The sequence below is a fragment of the Parasteatoda tepidariorum genome, chromosome X2 (assembly GCF_043381705.1).
Source record: "Parasteatoda tepidariorum isolate YZ-2023 chromosome X2, CAS_Ptep_4.0, whole genome shotgun sequence".
NCBI lineage: Eukaryota > Metazoa > Arthropoda > Arachnida > Araneae > Theridiidae > Parasteatoda > Parasteatoda tepidariorum.
In genome coordinates, this window is record NC_092215.1 from 27960595 (window position 1) to 27981475 (window position 20881).

The 20881-nt window shown below is 32.3% G+C and overlaps 1 protein-coding gene, 4 non-coding genes and 1 pseudogene across 5 annotated transcripts in view; all 6 read left to right on the top strand.

The window, feature by feature from the left end:
* LOC107439018 (kielin/chordin-like protein) overlaps nt 1–20881 on the top strand; it is a gene marked incomplete in the record, with an annotated part of 149883 nt that overhangs the window by 114693 nt on the left and 14309 nt on the right. The window contains 8 exon segments of the mRNA XM_071188088.1: nt 1176–1269; nt 1380–1553; nt 4601–4872; nt 13870–13972; nt 14106–14191; nt 15641–15787; nt 17675–17828; nt 18944–19176. Of these exon segments, the coding sequence (XP_071044189.1) occupies nt 1176–1269; nt 1380–1553; nt 4601–4872; nt 13870–13972; nt 14106–14191; nt 15641–15787; nt 17675–17828; nt 18944–19176 (1263 nt within the window).
* On the top strand, nt 6340–6500 carry LOC122269175 (U1 spliceosomal RNA). Its single transcript, XR_006225024.1, has one exon. It is a non-coding gene; the product is annotated as a U1 spliceosomal RNA (small nuclear RNA).
* On the top strand, nt 7739–7900 carry LOC122269170 (U1 spliceosomal RNA). The gene has a single exon (XR_006225020.1). It is a non-coding gene; the product is annotated as a U1 spliceosomal RNA (small nuclear RNA).
* LOC122269168 (U1 spliceosomal RNA) lies at nt 9191–9352 on the top strand. Its single transcript, XR_006225017.1, has one exon. It is a non-coding gene; the product is annotated as a U1 spliceosomal RNA (small nuclear RNA).
* On the top strand, nt 10623–10783 carry LOC122269173 (U1 spliceosomal RNA). Its single transcript, XR_006225022.1, has one exon. It is a non-coding gene; the product is annotated as a U1 spliceosomal RNA (small nuclear RNA).
* Nucleotides 12108–12242, top strand: LOC122269167 (U1 spliceosomal RNA; annotated as a pseudogene).

Genomic DNA, 20881 nt, shown 5'->3' on the forward strand with positions numbered 1-20881 from the left:
TAAAATTGTCAGTGTTTACGACCATTAATATTGCGTAAAATAACCTGAGGCATTAATGCGGGATGAGCAATGGACGAGCCCGTTAGGGCAGTGACTAAAAATTTGGCTGTAATGGAATATGACAGCAGAAGACAGACTTGAGTGCCTTGGCTAATAGCACGACATCACGTCCAGTGCCTCTCCAGATCTCGTAACCATATTGGTTAGACCCTAGACGACTGGACATCACGTCCAGTGCCTCTCCAGGTCTCGTAACCATATTGGTTAGACCCTAGACGACTGGAAAATTGTAACTTGGTCAGATGAGATACGATTTCAGCTGGTCAGAGCTGATGGGAGAGTTTCATCGTGGTGCAGACCCCACAAAGCCCTGAACCCAAGTTGTCAACAAGGCACTGTGCGCTCTGGTGGTGGCTCCATGATGGTGTGGGCTGCTCTTTCATGACATGGACTGGGTCCTATGGTTCAATCACAGCGATCATTGACTAAAAATGGTCATGTTCAGCTACTTGGAGACCACTTGGAGCTAATCATGGACTTTAAGTCCCCAAACAATGATGAAATTTTTATGGGAAGATAATGCGCCATGTCCCTGACCTCAATTGTTCACTATTGATTTGAAGAACATTCTAGACTATTCTAGCGAATTATTTGACGATATAAATCGTAGGACAAGAATCCCATCGAACTATTAGGAGACATAATTGAGAGATCAGTTCGTGTACAAAATCCTGCACCAGCAACACTTACGCAATTACTGACATCTATTGAAGCTATACCGCTGAATATTTTTGCCAGAAACTTGAAACTTTGTTGAGATTATGCCACGTCAAGTTACTGCACTTCATAGTGTTAAAGTAGGTTCGGTATGATATTAAGAGGTATTCCATGACTTTCGTCAACTCGGTGTACTTTTGACATCTTATCATTAAAAATAGTCTTAATCAGCTAAATCTTTTATTTGTTTACTTTTTTGAAGGATTCAAAGGATTGTATTTTTGAAAATTGACTCCGTTGTCCCTCTGTCACCCTCTCTCTCTCTCAACAACAAAAAAAATAAAGTTAACCCTTTTAACATAGTTAGGCTAAAAACTTATTACTACCTTTGTAAAGATATTTTATTATGGTATTCTAACAGAAAGATAACTACTGGTTTCTAATTTTTTCACACATAGGACGGTAATGTTCACTGTTCATCAGAAATTTGCCCAGAACTCAATTGTAAACTGAGAGTCAGAAATCCAGGGCAGTGCTGTGAAACATGCAGAGGTAAACTGAAAATATTTTACTATACTTTTATTGGTCGTTAGTTATATTATGAATAAAATGTATTTTTTATATTTGTCATTTTTGGTTGATTCAAGTATAAAATTTTATAGGTTGCGTATACGAAGGTAATGAATATGAAAGCGATGCAATGTGGATTTCTACAAGTAATCCATGCTTATCCTGTATGTGCAAAGGTGGAACAGTTTCCTGTACAAATATTGTGTGTCCTGTAGAATGTGTTGAGCCAATACCCGTTCCTGGTCTTTGCTGTCCCAGATGCCCTGGTAAACAAATTTATAAACATGCTCATAACTTACAAAGAAAATTGTTAAAAAAGTTATAAATGTCTATAATGTACCATATTTAATTTATAAATATCTTAATACTATGACGACAGAGTGAATTGCACCTGAGTATAAACTAACCACCGTAAATTTTTTAACAGCTGCAACTACTGTCAAACGAGGTCTCCTCGATCGTTGGCAAAGTGTAAACATAGCTATCTCACAAATTATTTCTGTGCTACTTTAAAATCGACAATAAATATTTTATTTATAATTTTCAATCTTAAGGAGACAATCTATTTTTTTCTGATAGTCATTTCGTGAGCTTCCGTCATATATTTTGTCCTCATTATATTTATTATGACTGTCGTGCAGATATTTGTACGTCAATCGTTATGGATCAATAGATTAAGTTACAAACATCTACTAATCATCCATGTTTAAAATACGACGTCTAGACGTCGAATGGACAAATCGCATTGTATAGGAAGTACTTACAAGTAAAGCATTGGGAATTATTACGGAGTAAATTATCATCACTTACATGCTGAAATAAAATTTAAATCTTTCCTTTCCACCATTCCAATACATCATAAGAATAATTCTGTTAGAAATTACTTAACTTATATTGAAAAGATGAAAAAGTATTTTTCATATAAGAAAAAATACCAAAAAGTGAGGCATAATTTATAAAATGATGAAAATTAATATTGAAAAAATAAGATGACACAAAAATATCGATTATAAAATATAATTTTCAATTTCAAAATAAATAGAGATATTGTTCTAAAATATCAATCATGTCAACTGAAAAAAAAAATTTCTCGAATTAAAGATGTTTGCCAGCTTCTCTAAATACATCCTGCTTCTCTACTTATGCTTTTTATGATATCTTTTAGCAATTATATATGAGTCTAGCTCAACCGAAACGCAACGCATGTTGGGCTGACACGGGAGCACACACAGACACATATGAGCGGCGCTTAAATCTCTTAAATAATCTATTATCTATCAATCTTTAGAGATTTAAGGCTACTCATCTCTATTATTTGTATAACCTTCCTTATTACTATATTTTTATTTAATTTTTCAATAAACTTTTATCCCTATACAAGAGTCAGAATATCCTTTTTTGGATTAGGTTATTACTACCATTATCTCTCCTATCATATATACCAGGGCTAATGATCTTGAACTGATAAGAGGGGAGTTAATCTAAGGTAGGTGTGAGAGAAACTTACTTACGGGGTTAGATGCAGGTGCGAGCAGCCAAGGAAAGATAGAGCCGTACCCGATCAATTAACATATATAGTACATATATTGAATTGCTTTTTCCACTAGAAAAAAAATTAATACCAATGAATCGTTTATTGTTACCCCTTTGCACTCTCAGCTGTTAAAAAAAATGGACGCAACCACCAACATTTTGAAAGATTTTTTTTTACAAATTTACCTTAGAATACCCGGAGATCACTAAATGAAGTGGTAACTAAACATTAAGGTGAAAAAAATCTCACATTTAGAGTGGTGGGTAATTTATTGGTGACAGTCAACGCCTCCTGTAACTGAAAGCCTCCACACGGTTTTTTGCAGGTAGTCCGATCAGACCACTATGAAGGTAAACCAATTAGTGAAAGAACCATTTAATATGAAATCTATTAAAAATTAGAAAGTGGTAGCAAATATATGTCTAGAAATTTTTTTAATTTATGAATATAATTGGTTTGTTTTATTTACTTGTCAACCACTGCAGATTCCATTTTCAAATATATATGATAAATTTCTCTCAAGTCCTTTTAAAATAGAATTTGGATTTATGCGCACAAGTGATTCGCTTTTTAAATAATCTGCGCAGACTACTTATAGGAAACCGTGTGGAGCATACCTGCCAACTTTTAATCCCTTCCATTATCATTTTTCCCAGTGGTATTAAAATGGAATTAAAACTTCAATTTTAAGCAAACAAATACGTTGTATTTGAGAAAACTTAAGTTGACAACCATGATAGTAATGCATATTAATATATGTGCTTACTTTTTGTAAGAATAGTGGTGATCAAAATCATTTAATAATTAAGTTTATAAAAGAAAAAATAGTATCTAATTACTACCACTTTAAATATAAAAATAGAATCTTCCGGAAAATCCGGAAGAGTTGGCAGGTATGGTGGAGGCTTTCTGATGTAGGAGGTGATGTGACAGTGGTGACTGACAGTCACCTCTCGACTGTAAAGGGTTAAGAATAGATTTGCTCCACCCAAAAATCATCAATTATTGAAATATTTCCAATATCAGTTTTTTCTCTTTTCTTTCTTGCTTTCAGGCCTAGTATAAATTGTTTATTGTAAAACACGCATTACCCAGTATTGTCTTTGGACCATCATGAACCGGTTAACGCCCAGCGTTATATATTTAGGACAGTTCCTTTTTTCAAAAACGTTCATTGTGGTGGGAAACTTTTTTCAGCATTTTCATTTATCTGGGTGAATTAAGATATTCTCAGATACTACAATGATTTAGTTATTTCTGAGTAGATCTAGAATAAGGAGCAAGTACTTTTTGATATGCCCCCAGCAGTGCAGTGAAGTTCCTAAGGATCATCTCATTACTCATCTCCCAGCCCTAAAGACGTAGATAAGGAGCCTCACCATCAAGCCTGCTACATGTTTTATGATGCCTTTCATTATTTTATCGCATTTCAGGTTCTTTTCCGAACCACCAATACAACTTTCCTATGTATGTCCCGTTGGGATATTTCATGATGAATGGGATAAGGGCCATTTAGGCCTCAGATGCCCAGTTCTAAAACAACGAACGAACGAAGTACTTTTTGATATATCAAAGACTTTTTCAATGCCCTAACAGTAGAAAAACAATTAATTTCGATATTATATTATACCGTTTTTTCCATAAAACCACTTTTTGTATCATTTAAATATATAAGTTCGGGACAAAACGGGTTAAAGACAAATCAAAGACCTTTGCCAATAGTGTATCTCCCCTCTTGCAACATTAACAACTAAACCAATCTTTATATATCTTTTCCAGGCTGTGAAAGAGATGGGGTCAAGTATAAATCTGGCGAACGTTTCATACCTCCATCCAAGCCATGTGATTCTTGCGTTTGTGATTCTGGAAATATATTCTGTCTGACACATGAATGTCCTATTCTAATAAACTGTCCAGAAGAGTCTATCAAACCTCCAAGCAATGGTGAATGCTGTCCTACTTGTGCAGCTTTTGGTTCTTCATGCACACGGGACCAAATTGGGCAACTTTTCTATCCATATCCTGATCCTTGCTTTTCTTGTCAATGCTCTGTAAGTAGGGTTCTTAAGTATTTTTCACATATTTTCTTTTACATACAAATGTTACAGTGTAGGAAAATCCTGCATTTTTACTAAGAATTATAAATTACTTTTCAAGAGCAACTAATGTTAAAATATCAAAATATTGTGATCTAAGGTTTTCGATTTCTAGAGAAATAAGGGGTCATTAAAAGGAAATGCAGAGATAAGTTTTGGAGATAGTATTTGTTGGAAGAAAATGATTTTCGACCATTCCTTTAAAGTTTGGTTTTTCTCTCCAACAGAAGTTAAAACTTTGTGTAGCTTAATATAATATTTCATCAAACATTCAAATTGTTTCTTATTCAAATATTCCAAAATTGAATGTCAAATTTTAAAATTTTAAATTTTTTGTCGATTTTGTTTAAAGAGTCGTTAAAAAACAATCACTGTTAGTTGCTGGACAAAAGCAAACTTGGTGAATTTGAAGAGTTTAAAGCTCTTTATAGTGTAATCGGCATTTCTAAAAATTAAAGATTTTTAACCAATGCAAGCGGGATCATGCAAATTTTAATAATAAAAAAACTTAAAATCAAAGAAGAGAGCATTGGGAAAAGAACTAGAGAAAAAGAATCTTATTAAAATACTTCACAGAAGATGCTTTAATCATAAAGAATGTTCCACGTATAGGAGGCTCCACAATTCTGGTGACTTTAAATTAAGAAAAGAAATGATCTAGGAAATTATATTAAATAGCGAAAAAAAAAATTCATCAAAATACTTTCCACAGAGGATGCCCATAAGGATACTCCACATCAAATAAGCTCCACGATCCTGGTGGCTCTAAATTAAAAAATAAAATTAATACGAATTATAAACATATGTTTAAAATGAGTCATGTCATTGCAATGAATAATTAGAGTGGTTCCTAAACAGGCTCAAGGGAGTGTTAATTGGTTGAACAAAAAAAAAAGTGTTAAATGAAACTTTATTGAAAATTGAAGGATTAAATATCTAAAGAACTCGAAAATTAAGTAGATAAATTTCTAAAAATTTCGTTACAGGTAGAAAACAATCTCGTTATCAGGAAAAATATTTTGGGTGTTATTTAATGCATTTAAATAAAAATTTAGTTATCGGGAAGAATTAGCTACAAGGAAACTTTTTGTAGAGAGATTAAAAGTGTTTAAATAGTTAATAATTTATCAAGTAAATTATGCACTAATGCAAATTCTATTTATAATAATATTATTGCAATGTGCTAAAATTTTTTAGAAGATTTGAATATAATGAATGAACTATTGATTTTATTGGATTTATTGCAGGATTCATAGAATTTTCAGTATAGAGGCAGCGGATTTAGCAATATTTTATATTCTTGCGTTATGAATCATTGATTTCATAGATACATTGAAAAAAATGAAAATAATAAATGTTATGAGAAACCAATTTAAAAAATAAATTGTTGTGCTCTAATATTCTGCCAAATTGAAAATTCGCATACTTACCTGGCACCGGGGATGCCTTGATCATCAGGGAGGCTCCTCCGAGCACAGGTCTCTTATTGCACAGCAAGAGATCAACACTCGCTACTTCCACGAATTGTGGTTGTTTAGGGTGCATAATTTTTGGTAGTTGGGACTGCGTGCGCGCTGTCCCATTTGTATTTAAAAAAAAGGGCTTCTTAATTTCTCTCAGCGCGGAGGATAAAGGTTTTGAGTTTTGTCCTCAAATACGTATCGAAAAACCTTCGTATAACGAGGCGTGAAAACATTTTCCGTTAAAACTATATTCATTATTGTATCAATATCTTTTGTTAAGGTGCTTGAAGCAATTGCAGAGATGCCAACTTGCTCCGCTTTGTAAAATAGTATTTTCTAATGGTAGCGAAATTTAAGTTACTTTTAGTTTAGTATTTTTCATTTTAAGTAATTTTTTTCACCACTGACTATAAAAAATTATAAGTATGATATAAAATGCAACGTTAAAGCATCAATCTACTGGTTATTTTATTAAAAAGTAGGTGTAATTATCCTTCTTTAACGAATTTTACTATATAATAGACACCTCTTACAATAGAAAAGAATACATGTACTGAAATAAAAAATTTAATTTCTGAGCTCTAATATTCTGCTTCTTTAGTTTTTCGTATACGTCATCTTGTCCTCTGTACTTCTCTGATCAATGTTCTCTATTCTCATAATTCCACCCATTTCTTTTTGATGACACGTTTAAATTGATTAGCTGGAATGAATAATTCGAATCGCTCAGGTGGCATAACCGTTTATAAGACCGGTTATTATATGTTGTATTGTGAATTGTCAGTATGTGTAGTGTTTAGAGAGGGTTAATTGATTAACAAGAAATTTAAAGTTTTAAATCCAATTTTCTAAAAAATTACCGTATATATATAAATCAAAAAATACAATTTGAAACTAGGAAAATAAGTTTCCAAAAGGTTCGTTACATTTTGAAAACAACTTCATTATTTGAAAAAAAAATCTTTTGAATGTTATTTAACGAATTCAATCACAGTTTTCATTTTTAAATGGGATATGCTGTAAAGAAATTTGCATGTAGAGGGATTATACGTAATTAATTAGCTAATAATTTACAAGTCTAATTATGTATAAAAGAAAATTTATTTTTGTAATAATAGTTCTTTAATGTGTGAAAAAGATTTTTCAAGACTTTTAATATAGTGCAATATTGATTTTATTGGATGTTTGGCTGGATTCACATATTTTTTTAGTTAAAGGGTTGATGACTTTCAATATTTCACATTCTTGTGATATGAATGATTGCTTTAAACGATATTTCCAACAAAATTGAAAAATAACAGTAGTCATGATCTACCAATTGAAAAAATAAATTGTTGCTGTCTAATGTTCTGCGAATGTGAACTACTTGGCACCGTGGGATGTCTTGAGCACCAAGAAGGCTCCTCCAAGCACAGGTCTCTTATTGCACCGCAAGAGATCAATGCTCGCTACTTCCACTAATTGTGGTTGGTTAGGGTGCATAATTATCGGTAGTTGGGACTGCGCACGCGTTGTCCCATTTCCATGTTAAAAAAAGTTTTGAATTTTGTCCGTACATGCATTTCAAAAAACCTGTCCGTACTGCGGCATGACCTCATTTTTAGTTAAAACTATGCATGGGTGAAAGCCCTTATATAGCAAGACGGAAAAGAGAAAAACCTGGTACGTAAAACATTTCATTCCAGCATTTTTTTCGAAAAAAATGAAATATCTGTAACTATCAAGATTTCTTTTATAATTCTGGCATATATATAAAACTGCTTCTTTTCCAAGATAAAGTANTGGTAGTTGGGACTGCGTACGTGCTGTCCCGTTTGTATGTAAAAGAAAGGTTTTTGAATTTTGTCCTTAAATTCATTTCGAAAAATCTTCGTATACCGCGGTTTCATCACATTTTTAGTTAGAACCATGTTCGTTATTTTATGAATATCTATTGTTATAGTGTTTAAAATAATTACTTTCATTAACACTCTTACAATTAGTGAAAAGAATAATTGCGCTGAAATAAAAATTAAATTTTTGAACTCTGATATTCTGCCTCTTTAGTTTTTCGTATACGTCATCTTGTCCTCTGTACTTCGCTGAGCAATGTACTCTATTCTCCTAAATTCTACCCATTTCTTTTTGATGTCACGTTTAAATTGATTAGCAGGAATGAATAATTCGAATCGTTCCTAGAACAGGTTAAACTGTAAACATGCCATAATGGTTTATAAGATCGGTTATTGTATGTTGTATTGTAAAGTGTTGGTATGTGTAGTTTTTAGAGAGAGTTAATTGATTAACTATAAATTCAAAAGTTTAAATGCAATTTTCTAAAAAATTAACGTATATAAAATTTAAAAAATAAAATTTAAAACCAGGAAGATAAGGTTCGTTACAGTTTGAAAACAACTTCTTATTTGAAAAAAACCTTTGGAATGTTATTTAACGTATTCAATTATAGTTTTCGTTTTTAAAAGGGATATGCTGCAAAGAAACTTGCTTTTACAATGATTATACGTAATTAATTAGTTAATAATTTACAAATCAAATTAGGTACAAAAGCAATTTTATTTTTGTAATAATAGTTCTCTAATGTGTGAAAAAGATTTTTCAAGACTTTTAATATAGTGCAATATTGATTTTATTGAATGTTTGGCTGGATTCACATATTTTTTAGTAAAAGGGTTGATGACTTTCAATATTTTACATTCTTGTGATATGAATGATTGCTTTAAACGATATTTCCAACAAAAATTGAAAAATAATAGTTGTCATGATCTACCAATTTAAAAAATAAATTGTTGCTGTCTAATGTTCTGCGAATGTGAACTACTTGGCACCGTGGGGTGCCTTGAGCACCAAGAAGGTTCCTCCAAGCACAGGTCTCTTATTGCACCACAAGAGAACAATGCTCGCTACTTCCACTAATTGTGGTTGGTTAGGGTGCATAATTATTGGTAGTTGGGACTGCGCACGCGTTGTCCCATTTCTTTGTTAAAAAAAGTTTTGAATTTTGTCCGAACATGCATTTCAAAAGACCTGTGCGTACTGCGGCATGACCTCATTTTTAGTTAAAACTATGTATATTTTTTTTATCAATATCTTTTGTTGTGTGGTGTTTAAAGTAATTGACACCTCTTACGATTGATAAACAGAATAATTGAACTGAAATAAAAATTTGCAAATTACATTTTTGAGCTCAAATAATCTACCACTTTAGTTTTCAGTATACATCATGTTTTCCTCTGCACTTTACTGAGCAATGTGTTTTATTTTCTGAAATTCTCCTGATTTCTTTTTGATGCCACGTATAAATTCAGTCGTTGGAATGAGTAAATTGAATCGTTCTTAGAACAGGTTTAACTGTAAACATGCCATAACCGTTTAAAAGATGAGTTATAGTATGTTGTATTGAATTTTACTCTAAAGTGTTGGCATATTTATTGTTTAGAGAGAGTTAATTGATTGATAAGAAATTAGGTTTTAAATGCAATTTTCTAGAAAGTTGACGCATATGAAAAGAATAAAAATTTAAATTATCTAAATAACTTTCCAAAAGATTTGTTACAGTTTGAAAACATTTTCGTTTTGTGAAAAAACCTTTTGTAAGTTATTTAACGTATTCAATTAAAGATTTCGTTTTTAAAAGGGATATGCTGCAGAGAAACTTGTTCGTATAGGGATTATACGTAATTAATTTGTTAATAATTTATAAGTCAAATTATGTAAAAAACAAAAAAAAAACAATTTTATTTTTGTAATAATAGTTTTCTAATGTGCAAAAAAGATTTTTCAAGATTTGAATATAGTGTAATATTGATTTTATTGGATGTATTGCAGGATCCACAGAATTGTTAGTAAAGAGGCAGCTGACCTATCTTTTTTTTCTTTCTTTTTTTCTGCATTCTTGTTATATGAATGATTGCTTTCATTGATATTCCCAACAAAAATTTTAAAGTAATAGTTGTTATGATCTACCAATTTGATATTTCCCACAAAACTCTTAAAATAATAGTGCAAAAAAGATTTTTCAAGGCTTTGAATATAATGTAATATTGATTTTATTGGATGTATGGCATTATTCACAGAATTTTTAGTAAAAAGGCTGTTGGCTTATGAATATTTAACATTCTTGTGATATGAATGATTGCTTTCAACGATATTTTCAACAAAAATTGAAAAATAATAGTTGTCATGATCTACCAATTTTAAAAATAAATTGTTGATGTCTAATGTTCTGCGAATTCGGTTTTTCGCATACTTACTTGGCACCGGGGATGCCTTGATCATTAAGAAGGCTCCTCCGAGTACAGGTCTCTTATTGCACCGCAAGAGATCGATGCTCGCTACTTCCACTAATTGTGGTTGACTAGGGTGCATAATTTTTGGTAGTTGGGACTGCGTACGCGCTGTCCCGTTTGTTTGTAAAAGAAGGGTTTCCTAATTTATCAAGCACGGAGAAGAAAGGTTTTTGAATTTTGTCCTTAAATTCATTTCGAAAAATCTTCGTATACCGCCGTTTGATCACATTTTTAGTTAGAACCATGTTCGTTATTTTATGAATATCTATTGTTATAGTGTTTGAAATAATTACTTTCATTGACACTCTTACAATTAGTGAAAAGAATAATTGTACTTAATACTGTATAAATAATTGTACTTGAATGAAAATTAAATTTTTGAACTCTGATATTCTGCCTCTTTAGTTTTTCGTATACGTCATCTTGTCCTCTGTACTTCGCTGAGCAATGTACTTTATTCTCCTAAATTCCACCCATTTCTTTTTGATGACACGTTTAAATTGATTAGCTGGAATGAATAATTCGAATCGCTCCTGGAACAGGTGATACTATAAACATGCCATAACCGTTTATAAGATCGGTTATTGTATTGTGAGAGGGTTAATTGATTAACTAGAAATTTAAAGTTTTAATTCCAATTTTCTAAAAAATTAACGTATAAATCAAAAAATAAAATTTAAAACTTGGAAAATAAGTTTCCAAAAGGTTCGTTACATTTTGAAAACAACTTCATTATTTGAAAAAAAATCTTTTGAATGTTATTTAACGAATTCAATTACAGTTTTCATTTTCAAATGGGATATGCTGCAAGGAAATTTGCTTGTAGAGGAATTATACGTAATTAATTAGCTAATAATTTACAAGTCTAATTATGTACAAAAGAAAATTTATTTTCGTAATACTAGTTCTCTAATGTGCAAAAAAGATTTTTCAAGACTTTGAATATAATGTAATACTGATTTTATTGGATGTATGCAGAGATGCCAACTTGCTCCGGACAGCAAATATATATTTTAAAGTGGTAGTTTATCAATTGTGATTCTTGGTTTAATAAATTCAATTTAGTAGATTTTTTTCCACCACTATTTCTAAATAATTCGTAGGCTTATATAATTCACCACTATATAGTGCTTAAGTCATGGTATACCTTTTAAAAAGCAAGCAAAAATAGTCAAATATTTGCAAAATTTACTTTGTAGTTATTTACCGTTTTTTCAATTATTTTGTCGTGTCCGGAGCAGTTGGCATGTCTGTGTATGGCAGGATTCACAGAGTTTTTAGTAAAAGGGCTGTTGGCTTATGAATATTTAACATTCTTGTGATATGAATGATTGCTTTCAACGATATTTCCAACAAAAATTGAAAAATAATAGTTGTCAGGATCTACCAATTTAAAAAATTAATTGCTGATGTCTAATGTTCTGCGAATTCAGTTTTTCGCATACTTATTAGGCACCGGGGATGCCTTGATCATTAAGAAGGCTCCTCCGGGTACAGGTCTCTTATTGCACCGCAAATTGTGGTTGGTTAGGGTGCATAATTTTTGGTAGTTGGGACTGCGTACGCGTTGTCCCGTTTGTATGTAAAAGAAAGGTTTTTGAATTTTGTCCATAAATTCATTTCGAAAAATCTTCGTATACCGCGGTTTCATCACATTTTTAGTTAGAACCATGTTCGTTATTTTATGAATATCTATTGTTATAGTGTTTGAAATAATTACTTTCATTGACACTCTTACAATTAGTGAAAAGAATAATTGTACTTAATACTGTATAAATAATTGTACTTGAATGAAAATTAAATTTTTGAACNCCTTTCAAAGAAAGCTGTAGCAAGATTGCAACTTGATTCTGATTTTGTACGAATGCTTTTCTGAATCACCCGTCCCCAAGGGGTTAAGGAGGCTCTTCTGAGTACGAGTATCTCATTACAGGACGAGAGGTAAGCGTTCGCCATATTCATGAATTGCGGTTACTTGGGGTGCATAATTTTTGTCACTGCTTTTATATTATAGTTGCTACTCCACATGGCTTTGGTGTCTTCTATAAGTTTGAGGTGTTTACGTGGGTCCTCCAGGCTCATAAGTGAAGAAAGGGATTGCTAACTCTAAGTAAAATTATTTTAGATGCTTATAAAAAAAACACCAAAGAAATTCTTCGTTCATTTATGGTGGACTCAAAAGTTCTTTTTCATAGGTATTTAAATAAATGTTGCAAAATTTTTAGTCTGCGTGATCAGTTTAAAAGTGTGCAGTTATGACTCTCAATTAAATTCGGTCATGTTTAAGACGAGTAATGCGTCTGGAATACAAGCAGTTCCTAAAACAAACTCAAAACAGAATTAACCAATGAATGTCACTCTAATTTTATATGGCTTGCCCGTCTGGCCAAACGGTAAGTAACAACATACTAAATTTGCAAATATTAGATCTGAAAAAAGTGGTGAATTATATAAGCCTTCGAATTGTTTAGAAATAGTTTGGGATAAAAATATAGCTAAATTGAATTTATTAAACCAAGAATCACAATTAATAAACTACCACTTGAAAATATTTATTCGCTGTCCGGAGCAAGTTGGCATCTCTGTGTAAATAAATGAAACTATTTTTGTGCGTTCTATATTGCATTAATTTCCTCAAATCATTTTAGTAACAATAATAATATTAAAAAAATTAAAAATTTACTCGAATTATGTGTTTCTAATCATTTTGGGTTCGCCGGTCACCGGTGACCCCGTGGAGCTACGAACAAACTCAGTGCCGGTCACCGGTGACCCCATGGCATTAAATCGTTTTAGGTCATAAAATTACCAACGATGTACTTTTTTCCGGTGCTTTAATTCGGATGTTTTTTCAGGCTTTTCGTCCGGTGCTCTTTTTTCTGACCACCAAAACTTTAGAAGCTCAATAAACCTTTAAAAAGAAAAGATATGCACAATTTATAAGACAAAAAGCATTAATATTTTGTAAGATAATTTCCAATTTAATATTACGAACCAAATTTTTAAACGACATATTTATTTATACGAATAACAAATACCGTACTTGTACACTGTGAATTCAGTAACTGAATTGAAATAAGAACTAACTTTTTTATGCATTGTATTATAACTACAAATGGAACTTAATAATTAATTTATATGTTGTTTTAAATAATTTTTCTAGTAGCAACTTTATGGTTTGTGATATCAAATATATTTTTCAGGAAAACTTTATGTGGATTTGTTCGAAAGAATTTTGTCCAGTTTTAAATTGCCCTCCTGCTGAGATACTAAAAACTGAGAAAGATTGCTGTCCTAAATGTAAAGGTTGGTTAAAACTCTTTACTATCTAAACTACATTGCTCAACTATTTTAATAATTAATAACAGTCTTGAGTTCAGTGATTTAAATAATCATTAGTAAGCATGATCTTAATCAATTATTACTTTTTTTCATTTAGTTTGTATTTCTGAAGGACATGAAGTCCATTTACATGGAGATTCATGGCATCAAAATGGCGATCTTTGTAACAGATGCTTTTGTGACGTAAGTACATTTCTTGATATAATCTTACAAACCTGTATTTTTATTATTTCAATATTTTATGAAATCAACCATAGTTTACTTACTTAATTTACTATTCGTTCTATAAATAGAATTAAGTGCCATTTACTGATAACATCATTTGTATTTGGCGATTCTTTAAAGAAGCTAACTAGAAGAAAAGGAATTGATTCTTGTTCACTGATTATTGGACGATATCAGCGATTATTTATTGGACAATTGATTATTATTGCACGACTCGGAACTGTGGTGGCTCAGGGGATAGAGCATTCGCCTTCCTTTTAGGTGAACCGGGTTCAAATCCCAGCAATGGCTGTTCGTTATGAATTCCGCCTCCGGCTTGCACCAACCACAGTGCTGACGTGAAAGATCCTCAGTGGTAGACGGATCACGAATTAGAATCACCTCTCCGTCAGGAGACCTGGAGTAGGTTTTCGTGGTTTTTCTCTCCATGTAGCGCAAATGCGGGCTAGTTCCATCAGAAAGTCCTTAACGAAGGCAATTTTCTCCCAATACTTGATCCAGGAGTTCCCTTGTCTTCTGGATTGAGTTCAAAGTTGCAAGGCTACGGAGTTGAACATTAGTAGTCGTAAACCCGAAAATTGGGTCGGCTGTTAAACAACGGTTAAAAAATTATAAAATATAAAATCTTACACAACTGGAAAACTTCACAGAATCAATTTTAGAACAAATCAAAACTATCGTAAATTAATGACATAATATCGTTTTCCATTAACCTCTGCTTACAGTACATGGTGAAGCCTGGAATCCTGGTCCACTTGTCATACCAGTCGTAAGCAAAAGTTTGGAAAAAAAACCTGTTTAAAAACAGTCAATTCCACTAAGGTTCTATACTTATGGAACTCTAAAATATATAGCAAATGGCACTTGGAGAATACTAAAATACTATACTATAAGTATTGAAATAAATACTTATAGTATAGTATTAATGAACTAAATACTATAAGTATTGAACCATTGTCTATGTTTTTAAAAAATGTTATTTTAATCAGATTGCCTACTGATGGTACAACAAGTGAACCAAAATGATAGTCTTCACCATGGTAAGGGCTGTTTACAGTGATTAATAGAGAAAAAGATATTTTGTTAATTTACTTCAGTTTTGATATTCTCTAAAATGAAGCTTTCAAATGTCGTTTAATAATCTTCAAAGACGTCTTAAAGTCGTCCAATAATCTATCAACAACAGCAAATTCTTGTTCATCTATACAGTTTTGCTCTGCTAAAAGAAAAATTGTTTATATAGAGTTTGTATAGAAGTGTTTCCGTAATTTTTGTCTTGTATTAGCTAAAATTAGAGCTATATAAATGTATACTTTAAATCTTGAAAATAAATTAAACCTTTCCCATTGTAAAATGTATTTGTGATTCAAAGTATGAAATTATAACAAAAATACGTTGTCTTTTTAGTATGGTTTTATCAAATGCGAGAAAACTATCTGTCCAGAAATCAACTGTGAATCCAATGAAATTAAGCATCGCTCTTCTGGTGAATGTTGTCCCATTTGTGCATCATCTACACACTTCTCTTGTGACTATGGTGGATCATTTTATGAAGTAAGTATGACTCTTTAAAGAGTTCATATTAACATTTCGAAATTTTATGGTTAATGCTGTCCCATTCTGGTGAATGTTGTCCCATTTGTGCATCATCTACACANCAAAGTATGAAATTATAACAAAAATACGTTGTCTTTTTAGTATGGTTTTATCAAATGCGAGAAAACTATCTGTCCAGAAATCAACTGTGAATCCAATGAAATTAAGCATCGCTCTTCTGGTGAATGTTGTCCCATTTGTGCATCATCTACACACTTCTCTTGTGACTATGGTGGATCATTTTATGAAGTAAGTATGACTCTTTAAAAAGTTCATATTGACATTTTGAAATTTTATGGTTAATGCTGTCCCATTCTGGTGAATGTTGTCCCATTTATGCATCATCAACACACTTCTCTTTTGACTACGGTGGGTCATTTCATGAAGTAAGTATGACTCTTTAAAGAGTTCATATTGACATTTTGAAATTTCATGGTGGATGCTGTTCCATTCTGGTGAATGTTGTCCCATTTGTACATCATCTACACACTTCTCTTGTGACTATGGTGGATCATTTTATGAAGTAAATATGACTCTTTAAAGAGTTCATATAGATATTTAAGAATTTTTGTAGGATTTCGTCCCATTCGAGTGAATGTTGTCCAATTTGTGCATCATCTACACAAGTGGATCATTTTATGAAGTAAATATGACTCTTTAAGGAATTCAAATAGATATTTAAGAATTTTTTGGAGGATTTTGTCCCATTCTGGTGAATGTCGTCCCATTTGTGCATCATCTACGCACTTCTCTTGGAACTTATTTTAGAAAATATTTTTGACATTAAAAGACGAAAAATAATGATCGTATACCGAAAAATATGAGAGATATCGTAGTTCAGTCCCATGCAATTGAAAAGAGAAGGAGATAAAGATGGCAGGGGCGAAGCAAGGAACCAGTCTTCTCTCCAAATTCGAGCGTTGCGATAGTGAATGATGATTGGCTAAATCACATTGGGAATGTACCACTCTAAACATTCAACTTCATAATTCAAAATTTATTTCCATTTCTCAAGTTAAATGATCTTTTGGGAAAAGTATTGAAACAAACTCTTCACCGTGAAGAACTTTATGAGTAAAACTAACTTGCATGTGATTTACACGAAGAGTAAGAAAGCCGAGAGCGACCAATTCTTTCGTCTCCGCAAGCGCTCAGGCACGAGTTCTTGGCTACAAACAAATTGCTGTTTCTTCCATCTTTCTAATGTTTATGTGATTCGGGGAGGTGAGATCCCCGAATATTCTCGCGTGCATGCCGCTTAGAATATAAGATGTGGAACTACAATTTCTTTGTGGTCAAATGAAAGCGAGTCAAGGGCTGGTCACTCAAAGCCAGAGCAGTCATCTATAGATCTGTGACTTAAAAACAAAAACTTAATCTCGAAAATTGTTTATTCCTATGTTATTGTTGTAATCTGTAGTTAAGGAAGGCCATGAATTTCATACCAATTCCAGACTGAATTACCATCAGGATCAAAGTCTAAATCTCATATTCTGCGCTAGTCTAAATGTATTTGTCATTAAGCCCAATATTCCAGCAAAAAGCTATTGAGTAAACAGTACTTTCGTTAGTGGTTAGCGCTGCATATCTGCGTCTGGTTACTGTGCTATTAAACCCTCTGAATTGACCGACAAAGTAACCAAATATTCAAAATGGATTGCAACTCAGCAAGGAGAACGATTAAAATTGAAAATAGAGATTCTAGGTGAATATTTTTTAATCCTTGTGAGTAGACAATTATTCAATATAAAGCATTTGACTCCTAAGACACTCTGTTGTACAGGTATATGAGCTGAAAGTAAGAAAGAATTTATTGAACTCATTATGTCAATTTTTTTTATATAGAACGGACAAAGCTGGAATCCTGATCCTTGTACAACTTGCCAGTGTATTCATGGTAAAATGAATTGCCACAATGAAAGATGCATACCATTGCATTGTACATCCGATGAAATTCCATCAGTCGATCCTGGACAATGTTGTCCTAAATGTATACCACGTAAGTTCATACTTAGTTATATTTTTGTATAACGAAAAGTGTCAAAAATAGAATTGAAATATCCTTTTTTGCTCTACAAACGCTACTTTTCATTTGAAGAAAATGATACTTTTTATAATTAATTTCAATTACAAATCTCTCTATGATATGATATTGCTCTATGATATTGCATTTTAATACGAATTAATTATTTCATAGTTATACAAATGTATAAAATTTTCACAAATGTATATATAAGAGATGCGAAAAGTAATTTTTGAGCAAACAAATAATAAAAAAATTAAATTTATTTTTAAAGTACATTTGAAAAGTAACGTAAGGAAACAGATCATAACGGGGAAGCGCCTTTTGAGGCGCATGACGACATTTCCGGGCATGGGTTAACTCCCCTAGAATTTTGTTTTCAACGTTTATGTGGCCTCCTGTTACTTTTATATGTTCCTGTCGTCCATTTTAAAATAAGATAACTGTACTTTAAAATAAGATAACTGTAGTAGCTTGGAGAGAGAAACCGATTGTTATTGTTGTCGGTTAAGGTAGAGGGGGTGCAATAGTTCTTGTTTCCCAGTGACGCCATCTATGGCCAACAATTTTACCTATGCAACACCCATATACAGTTTATAGGGTGGACCCATTCATGCATCCATATTCATTCACGGATCGTAATTTTGTCTTGAACCTGAGAATGATGAATCTCCAATCCAGTACCCCAAGAGGTATAATTTATTAAGGGAACATGCAGTACTCTGTGACCCCACAGCTTTAACGCGCACCAGTCACCATTTACTACACGGGAAGTCTTCGGCCGGCTGGATTCGATCTACCGTTCTCACGAGCGCGAGTCCAGCGCCCTGCCAACCAGGCTATCCCGGCCCGAGAAACCGATTGCAGACTTAAAATCGACGATACGAGAGTATCTAAAATCAGTTAAAAAATCTCTTGTGACAAAAATAATTGTTCCCGGTTGTTATTATTTCTTTCACAAATGTCCCTGTAATATTATTATAGACTGATATGTTTTATTGGATAAACAACTTATTATCCTGCCATACGTTTGAGTTGGATCTGTAGCATAATTTTTTATTTGTATTTTATTTTTTATCCTTTTTTAATAGGACCAGCTACATGCCTTGCTTTCGGAGATCCACATTACAGAACATTTGATGGGGCGAGTATAAGTTTTCAAGGAACATGCAGATATGTTCTGACCGCAGATTGCTATACTCAGAAATTTTCCATTGTAGTTGAAAATAATGATCGAGGATTTAATGGGGTCTCTTGGACTCATCGAGTGGTCCTTGTTTTGCAAAACGCATCAGTTGATCTGCGAGCTGGACCATCTGTCTATGTGAGTAATTGTGTTTCAGTACTATCTGCTTAGCAGTACTGGGAAATGTATTTTCTATTATGTAGAAATATCTTATGTCCATGCATATAAGAATAGCGTTTACATTTTTTATCACTTTTTGGCTGTTATTGTATTGATCAAGTTTATAATTGAAGAGATTGATAATTAGGTGTTTGCAACTCGAGAAGGAGTGAAGTGATTATGCCTAACCATGTGATTTAAATCGGATTTATTTGGATACCTGTAAGCGACGTCGAGCGTGTGTGTCGAACCTGATTGGCTTTTAAATCAACAAATGATACAATTTAATTTTGTTGCAGTTAAGGCAGATCGGGTGTGATCGTTCTTGTTTTCCTGTGAAGCCATCTATGTCCAAGAATTTGAATTCTGCCACTCCCATACGTCACGCCCGTTTATAGGGCGGACTCATTCATTCATCCACAGATCCTAATTTTGACCTGAACCAGAGAACGATCAATCTCCAATTCAGTACCCCAGAGGTATTGATTTGTTATGGGAACATGAAGGACTTATAAAACTTCATGACTGCTATTATAATAATGAGAAAAAAATGGCTTCAAAATTCTCTCGTTCACTAAATGCAATTTCAGCAAGAATTTTTTTTTCATTTCTCCTAATTATTAGGATTCAAGTATTTAAAGTTTGTAGATATGTAAACAAAGCACAGTGCGAAAAAAAAGGGAAAAAAGCGGACCACTCTGAATAACTTTTAATCTAATGATCGGATCTTCACGTTCTTCACTTCGTTGTTAAGGTCAAATAGAGTGACCTCAATTATGCTAATTAATTAGTGCAAACTGTATTTTAAGTTAGGAAATCAGAAACAAAAACGTACTTTCTCTAGACAAGCATGTCTTTATTTTCGACAGTTCCGAATTCGTTTATCTACTTCAACAAAATAAAACAATGTTTGCCCACATTTTTTTGTATACTCTGCAATTTCCCTTAGTAGTCTTTCCTTAGAAATTTTAAAATAAAATTTAGTGACTTTTAAGGAAAAAATTAAATTGTAGAAATTAATATTAAAGTGCAAGTCGCAACTTTTTTTAATAAATGTGCGATAAATAGAAAATACAACAGAAAATAAAGATATATTTGAATATAAAGATATACTTAATGACATGTACAGTGAGCAAAATAAAAAACAAGCCACCATGAATAACCTTTGATCTAAAATGATTAGATTTTCGCATTCTAGAACTCAATCTTTATGATTCGAAGGGGTGACCTCAAATATGCTAATAAATTGGTGCATACGATAATTTAAGTTTTGAAATCAGACGCAAAAACGTACTTTCTCTGAATAACATATATTTTTTTCAACGGATTCGGATTTCTGACCCTCAAAATATAGGGGGTAGCCATAATTTGGGAAATATGGTCCAAAAAGTTAGGTCAAAGAAGTGGTTCGAAGTTTAAACTCCATTTCACTATTTACGTATTTCGCCCATATCTCGATAACTTTGCAAGGTAACTCAAATTGAAGAAATTTTGCAAAAAATTATGAAATCCGTTTATCAGAAGATAATTCCCTGCAAAAAATAAGTTCTAGTAAGTATTTATTATTTTTTATTGCTTAATTTAATAATAGTCCAAAAAATTTGAATTGTGAGGTATACAATATTTTACATAATTTTAAAGAATTTAATTTTACATGGCAAAATACAAAATGACTGAAATCAGT